The following is a 21,974-nucleotide window of genomic DNA, read 5'->3' as shown; positions in this document are numbered from 1 at the left end:
CAATTTGTATTTTTATAAGTTTATACTATGTATTTTGTTTCATAGTTTATGTTTTCTTAACTTACATGAATTACCTGAATTAAATAAAATATTTTTTGTTGGATATGTCATTGTTGTTTATATAATTAAAAAAAAAAACGATTTCGGAACATAACCCTACTTTTTCTATGTGATCCGAGTCTCACATAACGCGATTTACATACCTAACATCCGTGTTATACGAGGTTTACCTGTATTTTTAATAAAATATGGTAGAGGAGACTATTCGCTATAACAAACTATCTCTTCAGTTCTTATGAGATTATAATATGTGGAAATGACTATATAATATCTTGCACAGTGAGATACTGCTACTTTAAATTAAAGATACCAAGAAATTATATACTTGGTTTAATCCTTTATCCAAGTGTAAGCAAACAAAGTTTGCACCTGAAATATAATCAGGACAGGGCAACTCGTATATAGAGGCTAATGACTTCACATCACTTGCCTTAGTATCCCATAATGCAATTTGCTTACATTTGGATAAAGGTAAACCAAGTACAGTCATCCCTCGACTTGCGACGGAGTTCCGTTCCATCAGGTAGGGCATAAGTCGATACATTAAATCAACATAGTTATAGGGGTTAGGGACTTAACAGTAATAAGTATACTGTCATTTTAATTTTTAAACCTTATTATAAAACTGTTCTGTGCGTTATTACCACTATAAAACAGAAGCATAATCACTAAAATCTTCCTCCACAATCACATCTTCATTATCTTCCCTATGACCAGGCTGCAGCTCTTCTGGTGTAACCTTTGTTTTTTGATGAAAATGTCCAATCTGTTTTGCTTATTCCTCTTCTTCTTTTCATCATAAATTTGTTTATAGCAAGCAAACACATCATGTATTTTCCTTTCTACTAATAAGTAGCGTTCAACATGTTTTCAACCATTTTGAAAACATTGCTAACTGCAGAGAACATCTCTGAAAGACCCTTCATGGGGGGTACCCATGTTGTTCTAGGGTCAACTTCAACTGTAATAACAATGAAAGAATTACAACCTAAGTAAAATAAAACATGGTAAATCAGCAGGAGAAGATTGGATAAACTCTGAAATGTATAAATTTACTGGAGAAAAATTTCATCAGATTATTAAAATTTTTAAATAAATTTAAATTGCAAGTAAAAGAAAATAATATAAAAGAATAACTCTTCTGAATGCAGATGATGTGAGGGTGACAGATGCAGAAGAGGTTGTTCAACTAATGATTGCTTTTGCTAAAAGCTATCAACCTGGTTCATGCAACATTGAATTCACTGCTACCTCTTTCTGAAGAAACTCAGGTGTATGAAGAGAAGCTATTAGAGCAGTTGCACAAAATGAATAAGAATTCGGCAATAGAGACTGATGTGATGAATTCGTTTAGTATCCATGCTAAACGAATGTTTAGCTGAACTGGCTATTCCTTTGATCAGGCTATATATAATTTGAGTCTCAGAACAGGGAAGATTTCACAGGAGTGGAAAGAATGTGTGTTAAAGAAGGAGAGGTCTACCACAGAAATTCTGCACTTCTGACATGTACTGTGTCTCTCAGCTATTGGCAACTGATAAGTAATTATAATTATGATATTTTTAACTGGATAAAGCATGAAATACTGAGCTGAAAAACCCATTTAAAACTTGAAGCATTTAATACTTCATATCTTATTGTCATGACCATCGGAATAGCCTCACCATAAACTACTTTGCCAAAATGGACTATAGCAGAGCCTATTTCAAGAAAAGAATGTCTCATTTGATAGGTGCTCAAATGAACTAAGTTCTAAGTGAGCAGATTAGTGAACCAGAGATCCATCAGCTCTCACTTTAGCAAATTCAAAGGGACCATAATGTTAGAGTAATCAGTTTGATATACTGAATTTTCTTTCCACCAATAAACAATTCTATTACCTGTCATCTTAACCCCCCCCTCCCCATCAAAAGGTGGGGGGGGGTTAAGTCTCACTCTGGACAATGAAATTCACCTCCCTCTTAAAGGCAATAACAAACATTGTGCCAAAGGCAGAATTCAAACTCACAGCCAACAAGTTTACCAAACTATGAGAATGAAAGCTATACAGACTATAGCATTCAGTAACCACTCTCACAGTGTCAAGTACTGCACCCTATTTTTCATTGCCCATCTACTGACTGACAGGTAATAGAATTGGTATATTGGGGGGAGGACAGCCATATTTAAGGTGACGAGTGGTGTACTATAAGGGTCCTTGGACCATTGTTGTGTATCATCAATTTTCTCATATATAGCCTCCTAGGGTTTACAGGCTACTGTAAAATCTCTCGTGAGAAATTAAACTTCGTAAATTTTTTGCTATAGATTTTCCAGTTTTTTATTTGTAATTATGAAAGAAAAATGTACTCAATAAGATGTAAAAAAAAAATTTCCTGTAAGAATGCACATACATTTGACCTGTTAGTACAGCTTAATAGGGATTAAACCATCCAAAGATCGTATGGTCGAATGACCAGTACTGACGTCATTTTGCTACTGGCTAATCCCAGTAAGTTCATCATTGAGAACAAAGGGCTGAAAATCTGCATAAAAGGGAATGCGGCTCTTGGCTCGGGACTTTTTAGGCTTTTTTACTTTCGACTTCCTTGGGGCTCCTTCCCTTCGTCCAGGAGGCTTGTTCTTCCCACCGCCGAAGCCTCGTGTCTTTCCACTGCCAGCCCTCTCTCTCTCTAGGCTCTGGGTAGCTACGGTAGAACCCCCCAGCAAGTTTGACGGAGGAAAATTCTACGGGAAACTGCCAATGCAGTCCAAGCAGCATAAAGAATGACCAGACGGAAGACGCTCTGGTCTTGATGTAGTTTGCTGTGAGCTAACTGGACTTTCCACTCGTGGTAGTTATAAGTAAGCAATAATTTAAATTGTATTTTGCCAAGAGAATGTACCTCAGAATCGTGTGTGATTGCAAAAAATTATTTGTAAACAGTAGGTAACTTGATTATAAGTTGAGGGAAGATTATGTGTTGTTAAGTATGTTTAGTTTAAGAGAGTGTATGTAAAAAAATCGGGAATAGCGTTAAATAAGTACTGTATGTGGCTGGAAGAATATAATGTTGCAGATTCTTATAGGAAGAATAATGTTAACTTGTAAGCTTATATGTGATAGGAAGAATTATGTTAGCTTGTAAGCATATATGTGCATAGTTGTGTCATAGGAGACATCTTTATGTTAATGTATAATGAGTTTCTTTTGGTAGTGAATGCACAGTACGTTCTGTTGCTAGAATTGCAAATTTTGGTGTGTTAAAACTTTTGAGTGAAATAATCTCAGTGAGTATTCTGTGCTCTGTACCTATTGCACTAGATCAAAAATAAATGTTTTGTAATTACCTGGTTTTATTCCTTAGCCAATGGAATATCTCGAAAAAAATTAGCGAATCTGCAGGAGTAATAAAATACGAGTCACGACTTGCATATAGAGAATTAGTATAGATATTTTGTGATAAATTCCTGCTTTCATCACCCTATTTTCTAAACAATATTTAATCAAATGAGGTGGCACAGTTGAAAAAATCGATTAAATTTCTAATTTGATTTTTTGTGCGAGAGTCAGGAACTGCACACATTAGACTTACTTATAACACAAAGTTTGTTTAATAGCAGGGGGGGACTAAAATTGGTCACAAGACAGGATTAACCTTGAGAGGTTTATGTTAAAGTAGTTTATAAGCCTAACCTTGAGAAGTTTATAGTCCTAACTTAGTGAAGCAGAATAAAGTAAAGTAAAAGTTAAGTTCAGACATAGTTAATCAAATTTAAATAATTAACATAGTAAAGTTGCCAGGAGTAACGAAAGTAAAGTAGAGCAAGTATAAGGCATATACAAGATAGTTAAAATAGAATAGAGGTAGAAATAAAGAACAAAAGCCCTCACTTTACAATGTTAATTATTTCTTCTAATTAGTTTAATTAGAATTTAATTAATCTTTTAATTAGTTCATTCTTTCACATGCTACTTGAGAAGTTGTCTTGCAAGAACAGCTTCATTCTTATCATGAAATTTTTCTTCTACTCAGTCAATGTTTAGATAATTTTAGTTGCCCATGATGATCACTTGTTTAGTACCCACTGGGGTAATTTGGCAATGTATTTCATTGTCCCAAGCAACTGAATCACTAGTTCTGTAGCAACACTCCATCATATATTTCATTCCATTAATCTCCACTTCACACTAAATAGCTTCAAACTCACTGCTACATGGGACATTATAACCATTATTGCTTTCATGCATTTTTCTATCCTAACCGGACTCAAGTCATCTGATATCATTAGCAGTGCTGCCCACTCCTGTCCTATCTCTTCTGTTATTCCTAAAAATACTATACCTTTTACACTTAGTTACAACACCTGATTCTGATAGCAGGTTTCACTAATGACAACAGTCTTAGGCCACAACATATTCAATAAAGCAACAAGCTCAACTCCTTTGTTCCTAATGCTCCTGGCATCTGTGTATAAACATAAATTACCACCTGGCTTTTTCTCATATTTAGATCTGCAGTCTGCTTGATCCTGACAACTTTCTCTTTTCCCATCCCAGATATATTTAAAAAGGCCTGAACCCAAAACATATATTGCCACTCCTTTACATGCATAACTATGCTCAATGCCATTCATATCATCATCATCACGTTTGCATACCATAGATGAACTTACACACTCATCCTCACCATTTCTCCTATGATAATATAGTTTTCCTTCCTCTCTACATTAGGTCTCACCCCAATAAGTAATTTTTCAAGTCTCCTGATGCCATATTCAAATGAAGGACAGGCCATTCTTCTTATACAAGTTGCAGCCAAAATCACTTCTTATACAAGCTGCCATCAAAATCACTCTGCAAATCCAAGAAACCTACATCCATTTCTTCTACATAGCCTGCACACTGAACCACTTACTATCATTTCATTCTTAATTCAGTACTGTAGTATCTCGGTAACAAATCAACAATTTCTGCTCTCTCAGTTCTCTTTCTTGCTCTAACAGACCTAATATATCCTCTCTCATACTAGATTTGTCAGTACTTTAAATGATTAGTTTCAACAAGAAGGATTATCTCTTTTACTTTAGTTTTCTTTTCTGTTTTTCTTACCTTCAATGCATATTCAACACATATAATTATATTACTAATTTTGTCCCAAGAGAAAATAGAACTAATGATTCTATTGGCAAATGCAAATTTTATGTCTGAATTGCTATACCATATTACTTCTTTGTTCTTATACATCTTCAAAAATTATGGAACTACCACCATGTTAGAGTAAAATTTCATTTAATATAAACCAAAATAATCACTTGACGTTTTGACCTTCAGTTTATCATCTCATTATCTGGAGTATACGCATATATACAAAGAAACAAGCTCCACTACAATTTACATGGTGTGCTGAAGTTACATTTCTTATATATTAAACGACTTACCTTATTATTATTACCAAGGTTGGTACTTTCTTGCCTCTTCTTGTTTTGATAATTTTTCTTATCCTAAGTTTCTTTAAACGTTTCTCCACTCTTTCCAATTCTCCAGATTTTCTAATAATTTAATCTAAATATTTCCAATGTTAGATTATCCTTGGTTATATTATCAACATCACTGTTGCAATCTTTCTACTCAGTGGGACAAATGAGGTTCTCATCACTGGCAATTGCATTAACTTGTGCTTTAGACACTGCCTTGTTGTGGTGAGTTTTTGATGTCTTTTTAAGTTTTTAAGACTAACTAACAGTATTTCTGGGATTATGTTACTAAATGCACTAATACATCTACACAAAATCTCCAGATACTCCAATTAACCTAAGAAAACACTGAATAATTCAATAAAAATCACCAACCTTACAGGAACATTGTAAAATCAGTTTTCTATAGCAAACAATATCCTTGGTCTCCATAAATCTGATATAGTGGCAACTGATCGTGTGTGTTCCACTAATAAGGGTGCAGGATTAATAAGGATGACATGCTAAGGATTAGATGATATGAAATCCTACTCCATGAATCAAACATGGAACCTTTTAGCCATTTCAGGCTTCCACCAAGCAAAATGGTGGACTCACAACGAGCAGTGAAGTTTGTCTAATATATTTACAATTTACAAACATTTATGCTACAGTCAACCCCCCCCCCCCCATCACCACCCCCACACACACACACAGAGTAGAAATGCCATGCATTTAGCAAACCAGGCCAACATCTGCCCATCTAGTATAAGTAAATCTACAGATAAATTTTATGAATTACTTCTTTTTAATGAATCATGCTTTACATTACATTTACATTGGTGATTACTAAATTAAAAAAAAAAAAAAACTTTATTATTATTATAAACTTTAGGATGATAAACTTTATTCATCATCCTTAAAACTTTACAGAACACTTACAATTATTTCCCCAAATTGTTCAAAGTGTTTCCTCAGTTCTGCTGTAGTGATGTCCTTTTCTAAATTTCCAATAAATAAAGTTCTTGTAGCTTTGGGATGATATTCATCTAATTCTGCTTCCAATGGTCTGAAATCATTATCTTCTCCATCAAGTCCTTCGTGAGCAGTCACTTCAATTTTACAACCAAAAAACAATTTGTCTTTTGAAACTTCAAGAGCTTTTTCTACATCTTCAGGCCTATTATAAATAAAGTTATGTAAATAAAGCTATATAAATAAGCTATGTAAATGATAATCATTACATTTGAAAATTACACACAATACTATCTGGCCACTAATAATTTCTTGTTCTCAGTCTGTGGAAATCTATTCTTCTGTCAGCCTAACTACTATTGATGAATGAAAATCAAACATATTACAGCAAATATAATGAGAGGTCACAATAGTTGAAGAAAATATAATGAATGCTTATTATAACTCATTAAACATCTGAAAAAGTATAGAAGCAAAAGAGACCTAGTATCTAAAGTAAAATCTAATAGCTAAGTTTTTTTATATGTTATCATTTACTGTACATCACAATTTGTTTTTTAAAGGAAACTAAACAGAACATAGAAGGCCAGTATATATTATGCCTGTTAATCACATGTATTCTCTAACCTAATTGATAAACTCTGCAGGAAGAAAACTGTGGAGCTGTTGGAAAAGGAAAACCTGTCACTTCTGCATGAGACTGTTTAACTCACCTACAACTGAAAATCTTTTCATTACATCTCAGACAGAATTTGAAATCAAGGATTTCAAACTAAAGGACAACTGTAACACTGTCTAACTCAAAACAGCACTGTCCATGTCATCTTCTCAGATGACAGAGACAGTGCTGTATTATCTCAAGAAATATAGACAAGTAAGTTGCCGATTTATCTCAGCACTTACAAGGATGATCACTGTAAAGCAGGTAAGCAGTTACATTCACTTTCCTGATAATATTTAGTTATACAAGAAACTTAACGAAACAAATTTATGTGATCAAACAAATTTCAGAATGATCAAATTAATAAACAAAAACTCATTATAGCAAGCACGGTGGATCTCAATATAACCAAAAGAAGAGTCCTATAATCACAGTATTCTACTGACTATACATAAAATGATGTTTTTTTCTTTTCCCTACAGCAGTTTATGATAACAGAGAATGAAAAAATATACCAGTTTTCCATTTAATTCTCATATATCGTTATATTATATAACTCTTCTCAGTTACTTAGAGATATTAACACAATTTCTAGGTTTTGATTAAGATAAAACTCAAGTTTTTCACTGCATCAAAACAACCTCACAATTATATTATTATTATCATCATCATCCTTCCATCAGGAGACATAAGCTGATCCAAAACTCTGCAAACTACTAAATTCCCATCCTATATATATATTATATGTTGAGCCCATACAGGAGAGGTTGGTTGATCAACCTAGAGTACATTAGCACTGTATATGAGTAGTGGGTTGGTTAAAGAGGAACTTGTTAATATATAATTTAAAAGACAGTATATAATATTCCTTGGGAAACACATTAGGTGGAAGAGTGTTCCACAATACAGGAGTAGCAGAGATGAAGGAGGGAGAAAAGAAACCTGTTCTGTGGATTTCAAGGTGAGCTGTGAAGGTGTGTTCCAATGAGCTTAGTACTAAGTGGGAGAATTATTGATGCTATATCAGATGAACATTTGAAATGGAAATATAGAATACGCATATTGCAGAAACCAAACGTCTGTGCGAAAGTTGGACGAGCAAGTTGGTAAGTGATAAGTCATTAATAAGTCTAATTGCTCTCCTCTGTATTAAGTCAAGCATTTTGAGAGAGCTCTTAAGCCCCCCCCCCCCCCCCCCTCCAAACATGAGCGCAGTATTCAATAGCTCAGCAGATTTGCGATTTGATTTAGGTTATCAGCTGTTCAGAGGGCAGAACTTGATTTGTGCTGTATTGAAATTGACGAGGTTACGGAGATCAGAATTCAAGGCAGTGGTGGTTAATGTTCTGTAGGTTGAGGTGAGTTGTGTAGAGTAAGGTTTATCAAATGAAAGACAGGAGAGCAATATGCTGTCACCTACTAAACTGTATTGGGTTGGAGGTCAACTGGAGTAGATCAATATACAGCAAGAAGAGGGTTGGTGAAAGAACAGAAACTCATGGAACCCTGGCATTAATTAAATGATGAGAGGATAAGGAACCATCCACCATCACACAGCATGCATCCAGCTACAGAAGTCCTGATACATGCCAAACAATGGTAGTTTGCTTAGTAAGCCTTTGTACCAGACACAGTCAAAAGCTTTGGAGATATCAAGTGCAACCATTTCAGATTCACCAAACTTCTCCATGGCATTTGTCCAGAGATGGGTGACATATGAGAGCAGATCTCCTGTTGATCATCAGCGAAAGAATCCATACTGGTGGTCATTTATTAGTGGGGTGCTTTCAAGGTAGTGTAGGAGTTGGGAATAGAGGACTTTTTTCCATTACTTTAGACAGGACTGAGGTGAGGGGGATAGGGCAGTAGTCAGATGGCAGGGATTTGTCACCCTTCTTGGGAATGGGTAGAATATAGGCCAATTTCCAGGCTGTGGGATACCAGTGGAGTAAGAGAGTATATAGAGGTGACTTTTGATAGGAGTCAGTTCTGGTGCACAAACGTTCAGGACAACTGAAGGAATCCCATCAGGGCCAGGAGACTTTTTTGTGTCTAATATGGACAGCATTTTTCTTATCTCTTTGCAGCAAAAGGATATAGGGAGCATTGTATGTTGGGTATCTGGAATGGTTGGGAGGGAGGGGGTATTTACCATTGTCAGTTATGCATGCATTGGAAGCAAAGTGTGAAGCCAGGAGATTGTTTTTTTCTGTGGGTGATGATGCAATAGAGCCATCTAGATATGATAGGGGTGGAAATAGTGCTGGGCAGAGGTTATGACCAATTTTTTTGGTGAGAGACCAAAAGGCTTGGCTGCCGTTTGGACAGGCTACTAGTTTCCTGCTTTTTGCTCTTTCGAACTCTGTTTTGGAAGCATTGATGTCCCCCCCCCCCCCCCCCGCCGCATCTATTTCATGCTTGAGTATAAGGTGGATGGAGTTCTTGATGTGAGCCAGTTATGGTATGTTTGATATTTCATTTGTACAGCCTTGGCACATCTATTGGAGAACCAGGGTTTAGTTAGGGAACAGAAGTTAAGAGTAGTGTGGGGAATGTGTTTCCATGCCGGTGAGGATTGCTTTGGTGATAAGTTCAGTGCATATGTTTGGATTGGAAGGCCGGAAGCAAGTCCAATGAGGCATAGAAGTTGCAGAAGCTGTCCCACATACCACTCACATACAAAATACTGTTGTTATGTGAGTGGCAGTGTAAGTGTTGTTGCATGGGGGAGGAGATGAGCACTAGATTGTGGTCAGAATTACCTAGGGGAGAGCCCCCCCCCCCACTACATTCACTGTTTATTTGGAAGGATCGTTGGTGAGGAAGAGATCTAGGGTGTTTGGGTTGTCTGGTATTCTGGATGACATGTAAAAAGAAGTTGTGTAAGGTTGATGACAAATGTTTAAACATCTCTGCTTGCAAGATCTGTGCAACTGGAGCCAGTTGGTGTTGTGGACATTAAAATCTCTTAGAATGATGACTTTGCTGTTGGGAAAGTGGGACTGGAGAAAATTAAAGAGCTCACAGTGGCTGGTGGCATTAGGGAAGCGATAGAGACAGCAAATGAATATTTGCTCTATGTTTTTTGAAGATAAAACTGGAATAGCAATTGTAAACTAATCCCAAAATCACAGTTGCCCAAAGCTGAATAACTCAGTAGTAATATGAATAGAAATATATAAACAGGTTCTTCATATAGCACGAATCACGTATGATTAATAACATGGGCCAATAAGATTTCCTCATTCCCACTGCGGATCCAAGATACTGATGAACTTGTATATATTGGTACTGTTGGATCGTACTTCCTTGTTTTTGATCCGCCATCTTGTTTTAACTCTGTTCTTAAACAAGTTATAAGTTGCTGGTTGATTACTAATTTAAATATAGAGAAATTTATATTTTTAGACTGCACCACTCTATATCTAGATTAGTCTAATGAAATGTAGTGAAACCAAGCATCAACTAATTTTATATCAATATTATTTCTTACATTGACCGAGTATATCTCTTATTTTTGACGCTCCCACTAGGTCCGATAATTTCATGAACGGCGCAGTAAAGGAGATTCTGGCAAACACAATTTTAAAATCATCAAAATAAAGCATTTAATTCTGAGTTATATATTATATATATAAACTCAATTCTGAGAACAAGATAATAAAAATGTCTTAGCTTAACTGGTCACAACATCTTACAGATTCAGGTCTATGAGCATTCTGCTATCAGATTTATAGCTTTCACAATATTAAAATAACTTTTAATAGAGTTCAATATCACAAAATCTCTTAGTAACAAATTTTACTATTATCACACAGTCAATAAAGTCTCAATACATTAATGGTGGCAGCAACTGCTTCATGAGTATACACTTTCATACTTCATACTCTGGCTGATTTCAGCAAAAATGTTATAGTTAATATGGGGAATAACAGGAGGAATTACACATATATCTCTGCACTGAAGTAACATAAAATTGGACAGTTCTTACCGGATAAATCCTTTGCTCATCCATTTCACTATCGGCACACTTTATAACTATATTTACTTAGCACACTATGGCAACACTATTTAGAATAAATCTTCTCAATGATAACTGAACTATTAATGGTCGCACTTCGCATGTATAGACGTACTTGGATAAAGGAAAATGCTCATTCCTTCTTTAACACTATTTGGCCAATTCAGCTCTCTGTTAAATTTCCATGAAACTCATGGAACACGTAGTAATTCTTTTAGAATTTTTAGAAAACTTTTAGAATTCTCAGTTGCCTATTACTTTCCCGGTCCTCAAATATTCCAATTACAGCACTAAAGTTCTAGATACAGCAATCCTTTGCATTCACTTTGCTGCCTCTAGTATTCTCCTCGTCTGTCTGTGCTATACTCCATGCTCTCGTGTCCCCGAATGGTCAGTCCTGAAAAAGAGAAGAGCCCCGGTTTTCTCTGCTCACGGCTTATATATCTCCCTTCTTTTTCCCGCCCAAAATTGTTTCTTACACTCTCTTATGTCAATTCCTTCTCTCAGTTGAATACCATATCTCATGATCCATGCACGTGCTAGCTATTTTTAGCCCGTCTCCATAGTAACAAACAAAATAAAATAAAAACAGAAATATTGCATAACATTATACCTTTACATACTGGTATGTGATAAATAAAAAAATCAAAATATTATAATTCACATAAGGCATATTAAACTTATATATACAATTCCTGATAATATTAAATTAGGAATAATCAAAATAAACAGAATAATATTTCAATACAAGGTCCTATCATTGCTAACACATATTTTAGATTAAATTAATTTTTAGATTAAATTTTATTAATCATTAAATTAATAAAATTTAATAAATAAACTCAAGGCAATTACATGAATAATAATTTATAATCATGGGATTAATATCAAATAATTTTTTTACAAGTATAGCCTTTGGTATGGTGGATTACGTTGGATTCTGTAAGGAATATTAATAACTTAAATTTCTCCTTATTCAGAATCCAACAGTACCCATAATAGCTTCATCCTCTTCATTTTTCTTTGAATATATCTTTTTTTTATTATATCGGTTTTTAATTTCACATGCATGCGTGCACATACATTCTCTCTCTCTCTCCAAGGAAATTAGTAAATGTGCTAAGATATTATTCACTTTTATTATTGTATATAATTATTGACTGATTCTGATAGTGTATTCAATCTCGACACATTACATAACTGACATTTTTATTAGACTGTGTGTTATTTTTTCGTGTTATGGTAATATACTGACAGTGGTTTTCTTGAATTAACACAAAAAAACAAAAGGGATAAGTACAACTCTTTATTTAAGGCCATATAATTCAGCTTGAATATACAGGCCATCTTCAGTGGCAACAACAGTTACAGCTCATGTCTCTGAACTTTTTTTTTCTTTTTTAGATATGAATCTTAGAGATAGTTTGGATTGTTTTTGTTTTTTGCTAAAGTTTGAGACACATTAACACTACATTTCCCACAGAATCAATTCTAGATTCATAATCACACAGAAAACCTTCAGAAAAAACCTAATATAAGCTTTCATAAATATGCTTAACCTTCCTGACATTTCCTTTCTTTTCCCACCTGATGTTATACAAAGCTTCAGGGTGGGGATATAATGAATATGTCAAACTTAAGCAGAACCGAAATCATTTAGCAATTTTTAGTAGGAAACTCAAATAAAAAAATTTAATGAAATCCATCCAGATTACAAGCTTGTGGGTTCTTGTAAGATTCAAATAATTTTAACAGATTAAAAAAAAAAAAAAGAAAGAAAAGTTTATGAAAACTTGATACTATATTGCTATAGTTTAATGCTATTATAATCACAGCAAAAAAGTGACAATATAACAATTTATAACAATTCATGCACAAAACTGAAATTTAAAACGTGATAGCTCTATTACTTGAGCTGATAATAATAAAATTACAGGAGTAGAATATTAAATAAAATTTTTCAGTGATAATTATTTCCTAAATGAGAAAAATTACTATAGAATCAATCGCGCTGAGAGTTGATGCAATGGTTTACAGAATTCTTTGAATAATCTCAAAAATTCAAAAGAAGGGCAACATTGAAGTGTCTTGTCTTGCCATTTTACATGGAGATCTTTATTAATTGCTATAGGCACCTAAATCTGAATGTATCTGGATGGTAGGTATGGATGTACATCACATGCATAATCTCAAAATAATGAACAATACGAACACGAGAAGTTGAGGTGTAATCTAGTAATGGAGAATACACTAAAATGAATAATTTTGCCTTGTGCAAAAGAAAGACAACATAAGCGCTCTTAAAGTGGAGCTAGAAAACTGGAATTTTTTTTTAAGGATATCGATAACTTTTTTTCAAAAATATTTGTAACATATTGACCAATTATCCTATTCTGTTGGAAGTTTTTTCCCACTTGGTTAGACTATAATAAACTTAGTTTAATCCTATATCAAAGTGTAAACAAACAAAGTTTGCACCTGAAGTATCTTCAGGACTGAGGCAACTCGTGGTAAAGGTGGACCAAGCTATCATCACTACTTGTCTTAGTATCTCCCATAATGCAAAGCACATCTCCTTGCAGACATGTATAATGCTATGCATTAAGAAAAGGGCCACTACCCAGACCGGTTTGGACCTTTATTAAGGTCTCGTCAGTGGAAGGCAGACCCAGAGGTTGTGATACTAAGGTGGAAGCACTGGAGAAGTCATGTTTACCTATACGAGTTGCCAAAAGGTGTCTCTCCTTATTATTAAATTACTCTGGATTTAGAGAAAGATGTTTTTTTTTTCCACTTGATTAGACTATAATAAATTTAGAAGACAAAGCATTTTCTGAATTATGTATTTGTGCATGATTTCTAACTATGTTCTGGCAAAGCTAATCGAGCCATAAAGAGACCAAGTATAATATGAAATTGACCACTGTTTGGATTTTTTAACACAATTTGCACTCTCATAATTTTGCAATCATGTAAGAGTTGGGGATGGGAGTGGGTAATCAACATAGACTATAAACTTTTTTGGTATGTTAAAAACGGCATTCCATAGAAATCACAGTACAAAACCTTATATGCATAACAAACTTCCAACATCTTTCTCTAAATCCAGAGTAATTGAATAATAGGTGAGACACCTTTTGGCAACTCATATAGGTAAATATGACTTCTCTATTGCTTCCACCTTAGTATCACCACCTCTGAGTCTGCCTCCCACTGACGAGCTCAATAAAGGTCGAAACCAGTCTGGGTAGTGGCCCTTCCCTTAATGCACAGCATTATACATGTCTGCAAGGAGATGTGCTTTGAAATATTGGGGGGATACTAAGACTAGTAGTGATGAGAGCTTGGTCCACCTTTATCACAAATTGCCTCATTCCTGAAGATACTTCAGGCACAAACCTTGTTTTCTTACACTTGGATAAAGGATTAAACTAAATTTATTATATCCTATTCTGATTTATATCAGAAGGCTATTCAAGCAAATAGCTATCTAGAATTTTATTAATGGCAGATATTTTATAGCTATTTACACAGAGATCAGGTTGTAAATAATGATATCCTCATTACAGGAAATAACATGGGTGTGTTAAGGCATAAATGTTGGGAGAAACTCAAGTCAGAGGCTTAATGGAGTGAAACAGCACTAAGAAAGGATTAAAAATATTATTTAATTCTTGCAATATTTCGTCTCAGTCACTGAGATATTGTCAGGGAATACAAACATAATGCACACACAAAGGAAACACAAAACTAAGTGAAACACATGGATAAGAGACTAGTGTCTTAACTAGGTGGAGTACCCTCTGTGGACACCTGTTGGCAGCCCAGGATGCAAACTGGTATCTCGAAGTATTAACATTCCCCATATTCAGGGAAGTTTAATACAACCATATTTATAAGGGGGACCGGAAAGTAATCAATTTTTTGAACTACATATTTAATATAAATTTTTATTAAAGAACAAATTAACATTATTCAATTCTATAATCACCATCATTAATTATAACCTTATTCCAACCATCTACTGAGTTTAGAATTCCTTTTTTTGAAAAACGTTTTTTCTTTGGAGGCAAAAAACGATATCAAACTCCTTTGGACATCATCTTGCGAACGGAAGGTTTTATTTTTTTTTATGCTGTGTTCTAAGGACCTGAATAAGTGATAGTCACTAGGGGCAATATCCGGCAAATATGGAGGATGTGGTAGAAGTTCCCATCCTAGCTGCCTAATTTTTTCTTGAGTCATTCTTGCAAAATGCGGTTTTGCATTATCTTGCTGCAAAATTCCCCCTTTTCGATTGACAAGTGCAGGATGTTTGATTAACAATGCTTGATGTAGTCACTCTAATTGTTCACAGTAGTGGCTGCTATGATAGTCTTACCTTGTTCCATGAGTTCGTAATGAATAATTCCATGAATATCCCACCAAATGCACAACAGAACTTTTTGTGGATGAAGTCCATCTTTAGGTGTTGGAATTAGAGTTTGATTTGGAGAAAGCCGCTGCACCCATTTTTCATTCACCGGTTACGACTCGTTCCGAAAAGGGGTCATTTTGTTGTCTAGTCAACAATGAATTGCAAATCGCCCATCTCTGTGCTTTATTGTTTTCTGACAGTTCATGTGGTACCCATACACCCTGTTTAAGAACCTTGCCACTCTTATGTAAGTGCTCTTGGACAGTTGACCGTGATGAATTAAGTGTCTCTGCTAATTCCTGTATGGTTTGTTTTGGATCTAATTGAACGAGAGTCTTAAGAGCATCATCATCTAGAGTAAGAGGTCTTCCAGATCAAGGACGATCAGAGAGATCAAAATTTTTTTCTGCAAATCTCCTAAACCATCACTAACATTTGTTAACCTTCAACACGTCTCCATAAGTTGAGCAAATGATTTTGGTAGCCTCGGTAGCATTCTTTCCTTGGTGAAACAAAAACAGCATACAATGATATAAATGGTGCTCTTCAACTTTAAAGTCTGCCATATTAAAAATAATAATCTAAAATTAAAAAAAAAAAAAGATTTTTTAAATAGAAAAGTAATGCTAATATTTAAGTAAAAATCAAATTTAATAATTTATGTGTTATTTAAGAAAAAACAATCAGCTAAAAATTACCTATTAAAAATAAATGATTACTTTCTGATCCCCCTTATATTTATATAAATTAGGCTGATTTCTGACAGCAGCTGCAGATTCCAAAAATAGTCTTTCTCTTATAAATTTACTGTGATAGAGCATGTTGGTCTTTTCCCAACTGACTCTATGAGATATATCTAAAGCATGGTCTGCAAGGCCTGATTGATCACAGTTATCACATGGGTGCAGATTTATTTTTTGTGTTCTTCCATGTGGATGTTGGCTGATCTTCCTGTCTGTCCCTAATAGGCCAACTTAATATATTCCAGGCGCGCGCACACACACACACACACGCAGAGAGAGAGAGAGAGAGAGAGAGAGAGGGGAGGGAGGGAGGGTAGCTGAACTTTAGTAGTATGTATAAGGGTCGCAAGCTTTTGGTGGGAAAGCCATTAAGAGATTGTATTTTATTAAGGATCTGGCAATTTTTTTCTGAAGTGCCTTTGACATAAGAGATGATGATGATAGCATTATTAAAAGCAATCTGAAGAGAAGGCCAAGGATTGAGGGAAGGATTCATTATTATTTTTTTTTTTTTATGGGGTGCTTAAGGGTCAAAGCTGTATAACTGAGAGGATACCTCCACATAGCCTTTAAAGGACTTCGGGGGTGACTAGGGCTTCGGACCTAATGTCCAAACCTCACTTTCTAGTGGTGCACCCTGTTGGGTATCTACCTGGATACTGAACGAATGAGGATGGGCTGGCAATTTGGAATCTAGCCGACCACATTGTATTCTTATTGGTTAAACCAAAATAAAAAATGATGGTAAAACATAACAAAATTTCATGCCGGCTGGGCTGTCGCCCGGTTAAACAAGGCCCCCGTTGTTTTCGCTAGGGAACCAGGGCGAACAGCGAAAAGTCAGCTACTGAAACAAATCTGAAAACACACCCCCAATTCAACATCAGAGTTAAAGATCGTACTACCAACATAAGAAACCTGAATGGCAAAGAAATGGAGCTAGCTGAGGAATTAGATAAGTACCAGATCAACATAATAGGAGTGACTGAAACAAAAAAGACAAAAACTGGTGATATCTTTCTGAGCAATAAATAAAAAATGTTATATTCAGGCAATGACAATCAAGGAAAAGAAGGAGTAGCCATAGTATTCAACACTAAATACGAGGCTAATCTTCTTGAATGGCAGGCAGTCTCAAGTAGAGTGATGTGGGCAAATATGAGAATGGGGAACTGGACAATGAGACTTATTTGTGCCTATGGTCCCACAGAAGACTCTACTAAGGTAGAAGTGGAGGAATTTTTTGAGGCTTTAGAAAAAGCAACTGACACAATGAAAAAGGAAAAGTTGGTCCTTGTTGGGGATCTAAATAGCAGAGTAGGAAATGATTGTGAAACATACAAAAATATTTTGGGAATATTTGGAGAAAAGAGCAAAGCTAAGAATAATGACAAATATCTGTTGGATTTCTGCTCAGGACATGGACTGGTTATTACTAACACCATGTTCTAACCTAAAAATGCGCACAAATTCACACGGAGAGAAGAGGCTAGGAATAAGAAAAGTCTCGTTGACTATGTTATTGTTGATAATGATGTTTTCTACCTATTGCAGGACACAAGAGTGTGCAGAGGATTTGAAATTGGAAGTGATCACTATTTAGTCTTAAGCAGGATAAAATTGAATTTCATATTGAAAAGAATAATATGTAAGAAAGTTTTAAAGCGAATAAAAGTTGAGCAGCTCTCAGATGTGAGCTGTAGACTAAAATACACGAACATTATTGAAGGAAAAATGAAAGAGTTTGAGAACAGGAACCAAACCTTGGAGATTCAGTGGCAAGCCTTGAAGAAAACCATGACTGATTCAGCTAGAGAGACATGTGGTGAAGTTGTCTGCAAGGATAGAAAAATTAGAACTCCATGGTGGACATAGGAAGTTAAAGAGGAAGTGAAGGAAAAGAAGAAAGCATATCAAAAGTTCCTGGCAAATAAGTCAGCTTGCGCTCTTAGAGAATACAGAGACAAATGTAAGAAAGCTAAACACTGTGTAAAACTAGCTAAACAAAAGTCATGGGAGGACTTTGGCAAGTACATAGAAAATAAATATCAAGAAGGTGGCAAAATATTCTGGAGGTTGTTGAAGAAGCTTAGGAATGGAGGAAAGAGTGCTGTAAAAGGAGTTAGATATGATAAAGGTGACATGAAAACAGCAGACAAAGATATCCTTGAAGTATGGAGTAATTACTTTGAAAAACTGCTAAATGAAACAAGCAGTGATGACAGCACAGTGGTAAAAAACACTGACCGCATACATATCCATACTTGAAGTAGAAAAAGCCATCAAAGGCTTGAAATGTGGAAAGGCAGCAGGAGTAGATGATATTAGACCAGAAATGCTGAAGTATGGTGGTATAAAAGTTTTACAATGGCTGCACTGCATAGTTCAGAATGCCTGGACACAGGGACAAATTCCCGATGATTGGAGTAGAGCTCTCATTGTATCCATATATAAAAAGGGAAATAAAACTTAATGTGAGAATTACAGAGGTATTTCCCTACTGAGTGTTCCTGGTAAGATATATGCAAGTATACTTGAGAAAAGGTTGAGAAGAATTGTGGAAGAAAAGCTTGGTGAAGAACATGCTGGATTCAGGTCAGATAGAGGCTGTCAGGATCAGATCTTCACTTTACGACAAATAGTGGAGAAATCATGGGAATATAACAAAGATCTGTAATCAAGTTTTGTCGATTTGGAAAAGGCATATGACAAGGTGCCAAGAGAGAAGCTATTCAATACGCTACAGTTATATGGTGCATTATATCAAGCAATACTTAGTCTTTATTTGAGTCAGCAGTTAGAATTGAAGGAAGTACAGGAAGATGGTTTAATGTTAAATCTGGTGTGAGGCAAGGATGTACATTATCCCCACTTTTATTCATTATCTATATGGATCACATTATGAAGGAAAGTGGTATTAAACATGATATCAAAATTGGAGATGTTAATGTCAGCTCTTTGCTTTATGCAGACGATGTTATACTTCTAAATAAATCCTCTACAAGTCAGCAGGATTCTCTGACTAAATTGAATAACTGTTGTAATAGATATGGTATGAAGGTCAGCAATAAAAAAATAAAGACAGTGAAAATAGGCAGAATCATTGAAAATATCAAATGTATTATGAATGGAGAACTTGTGGAATAAGTAAAACATTTCACCTAATTAGGAACGATATTTAGTGATGATGGTAAATTAAATATAGAAATAGACAACAGGATCAGCAAAGCTGGTATGGTAGGAAGTCAATTGAATAAATTCATATGGAATAAGAGAGAAATTAGTCAGAACACTAAATTGGCTGTATACAATTTTTATTTTTAGAGAGGACCTGTGGCATAGTATAATTATTAAAAACAACAAGTAAGTCCACAGTAATAACTTTAATTAATAAATAAGGTACATATTTTGTAATAAAAATAATAGTACATCTTCAGTGTTGCAAACAGATAGGAATAGAATACAAGTAACGAATATTCATTAAAAAACTAATTATCTTAAATATTAATTATTTATTAATTTCTTTCATTTCCTAGCTCGCGACAACATTATATTTTAATAGGTGATCCACTGAATATTCGTTACTTGTATTCTATTCCTATCTGTTTGTAACACTGAAGATGTACTATTATTTTTAGTATGAAATATCTACCTTATTTATTAATTAAAGTTTTACTGTGGACTTATGTGTTGTTTTTAATAGCTGTATACAAGACAGTGTTCAAACCAGTTTTAACTTATGGATCTTAGAGCTGGGTCAGAAGTAAAATACTTGACTAAAGACTAGAGACTGCAGATATGAGAGTCCTGACATTGTCAGCATCCAGGAATGCGTTAGCAGAGCTAATCTCAGGTGGTATGGTCACTTAAATAGAATGGGAGAGGAAAGATTAGCAAAACACGTGTTCTCTGCCAGGTTGGCAGGAAAACGACCCAGAGGAAGACCAAGATATAGGTGGATTGATACGGTACAAAGTGCCTTAGACGATAGAAATATAAGATCTGATAATGTTGGAGTCTTGACAAGTAACAGACTGATTTGGAGGAAAATTGTAGATTGGAAGTTAGTAATGATGTAAATTTTTTCATGTAGTACTATCATATCCTGTACACCTCCTTGAGGGTACATGGCAGGAATTTGATGATGATTTTTTTTTTTTTTTTTTTTGATACTGTGGGAACTGTAGCCATTAGATAAGAAGGTTGGATGTATGTGATTAAGTTCTGCTGTAAGAGAGGACTGATTAGAAGAAAGGGCTCTAAACAGATAACTAGCAGTTCCATTAAGTTGAAAGCTTAATAGAACAGCATCGTTTACAATCACCTGTAAACCAATGACTAGAACGTCTGACGGATAGATCATCAAATAACTGGTTAGCTCTCTCTTCTGAATGGTATCAAGTATTTCTATAGAAGTTTTTGATATATCCACCCTACCGAGATTTGGGTTTAATGCAACATTAGGAGCTGCACAGATGAGATGTAATGTCTTGTGGGGAAAAGGTCGCCTACTAGTGTAGCAGAGAAGGATATGGATGTCATGTGCTTAATACCACAAATATTAATGAAATGGATGTAGATTTTTTTTAATGTTTTTGTTTTATATACCCTATTCCCTGAAAATAAGACCGGATCTTATATTAATTTTTGCTCTAAAAGACACATTAGGGCTTATTTTCAGGAGATATCTTATTTTTTCATGTACAACAATCTACATTTATTCATGTACAAAAATCTACATTTATTCAAATACAGTCATATGCCATCATCAACGCACAAATAACGCATGTTATTCATGTGTTGTGTCTGTACTCCGATTGGTCATCCGGTAATAAGTCTCGTGTTCATCTGTTTACATAGGCGTTTACCTCTCGTCCAAAGGCACCTGCTTGGGTATTTACAAATACTTCATTATAATTTATATTATCATTTATTTTAAGTATTATTGTCAATAATATTATTTATTTATATTTAATTATATATTAATATTATTATTTTATAATTCAAAACGTTCGTCGTGTGTTGCAAAGGACGTACTAAATGGATCCGTCTGGCTGACGATCTTAACTGGGGCTTATTTTTGGGGTAGGGCTTATATTACGAGCATCCTGAAAAATCATGCTAGGGCTTATTTTCCAGTTAGGTCTTATTTTTGGGGAAACACGGTATATGTTAAGGTTCTTAAAGTCAAAACTGGATAACTAAGAGGAGACCATGATTTCACCTTTAAATGATGTGGAGAACTGACCAGATTCTGAGCAAATGCCCAATCTTCGCCATCTCAGACTACATCCTGTTAAGTATCTTAGTCATACTGAAAAAATGAAGGTGGGCTAACAAAATGGGATTTAGTTGGTCAACTGTATCATTTTACATGACAAATATTACAATGGAGACCTGAACAGACATTTGTGCCTATAGTCCCAAAGACGGTTCTGCCAATGAGAAATAGAGAAATTTTTTGAGTCATTAGAGAAGGCAGGTCACCAAACAAAAAGGAAAAGTTGGTGTTAGTAGAAGGTACCGCAGAGTAGGAAATGATGAGCAAACATGCAGAAATGTTTTGGGAAAATTTGGAGAAAAGAGCAAAGCTAAAAATAATGATAATTGCCTGATACATTTCTGTTCAAGACATGGAATAGTTATTACTAACACCATGTT

The 21,974-nt window shown here is 34.9% G+C and overlaps 1 protein-coding gene across 1 annotated transcript in view; it reads right to left on the bottom strand.

The window, feature by feature from the left end:
* The window catches only part of spen (spen family transcriptional repressor split ends), a 570,588-nt gene that overhangs the window by 267,960 nt on the left and 280,654 nt on the right, over positions 1–21,974 (bottom strand). Inside the window, exon 7 of the mRNA XM_090393943.1 lies at positions 6,439–6,676. Within this exon, the coding sequence (XP_090250069.1) occupies positions 6,439–6,676 (238 nt within the window). The remainder of the gene's footprint in view (positions 1–6,438; positions 6,677–21,974) is intronic.

The sequence above is a fragment of the Typopeltis vanoorti genome, chromosome 6 (assembly GCF_054136105.1).
Source record: "Typopeltis vanoorti isolate ZY-2024b chromosome 6, IOZ_Tvanoo_1.0, whole genome shotgun sequence".
Lineage (NCBI taxonomy): Eukaryota > Metazoa > Arthropoda > Arachnida > Uropygi > Thelyphonidae > Typopeltis > Typopeltis vanoorti.
This window is presented reverse-complemented; position numbering and strand designations above follow the sequence as displayed.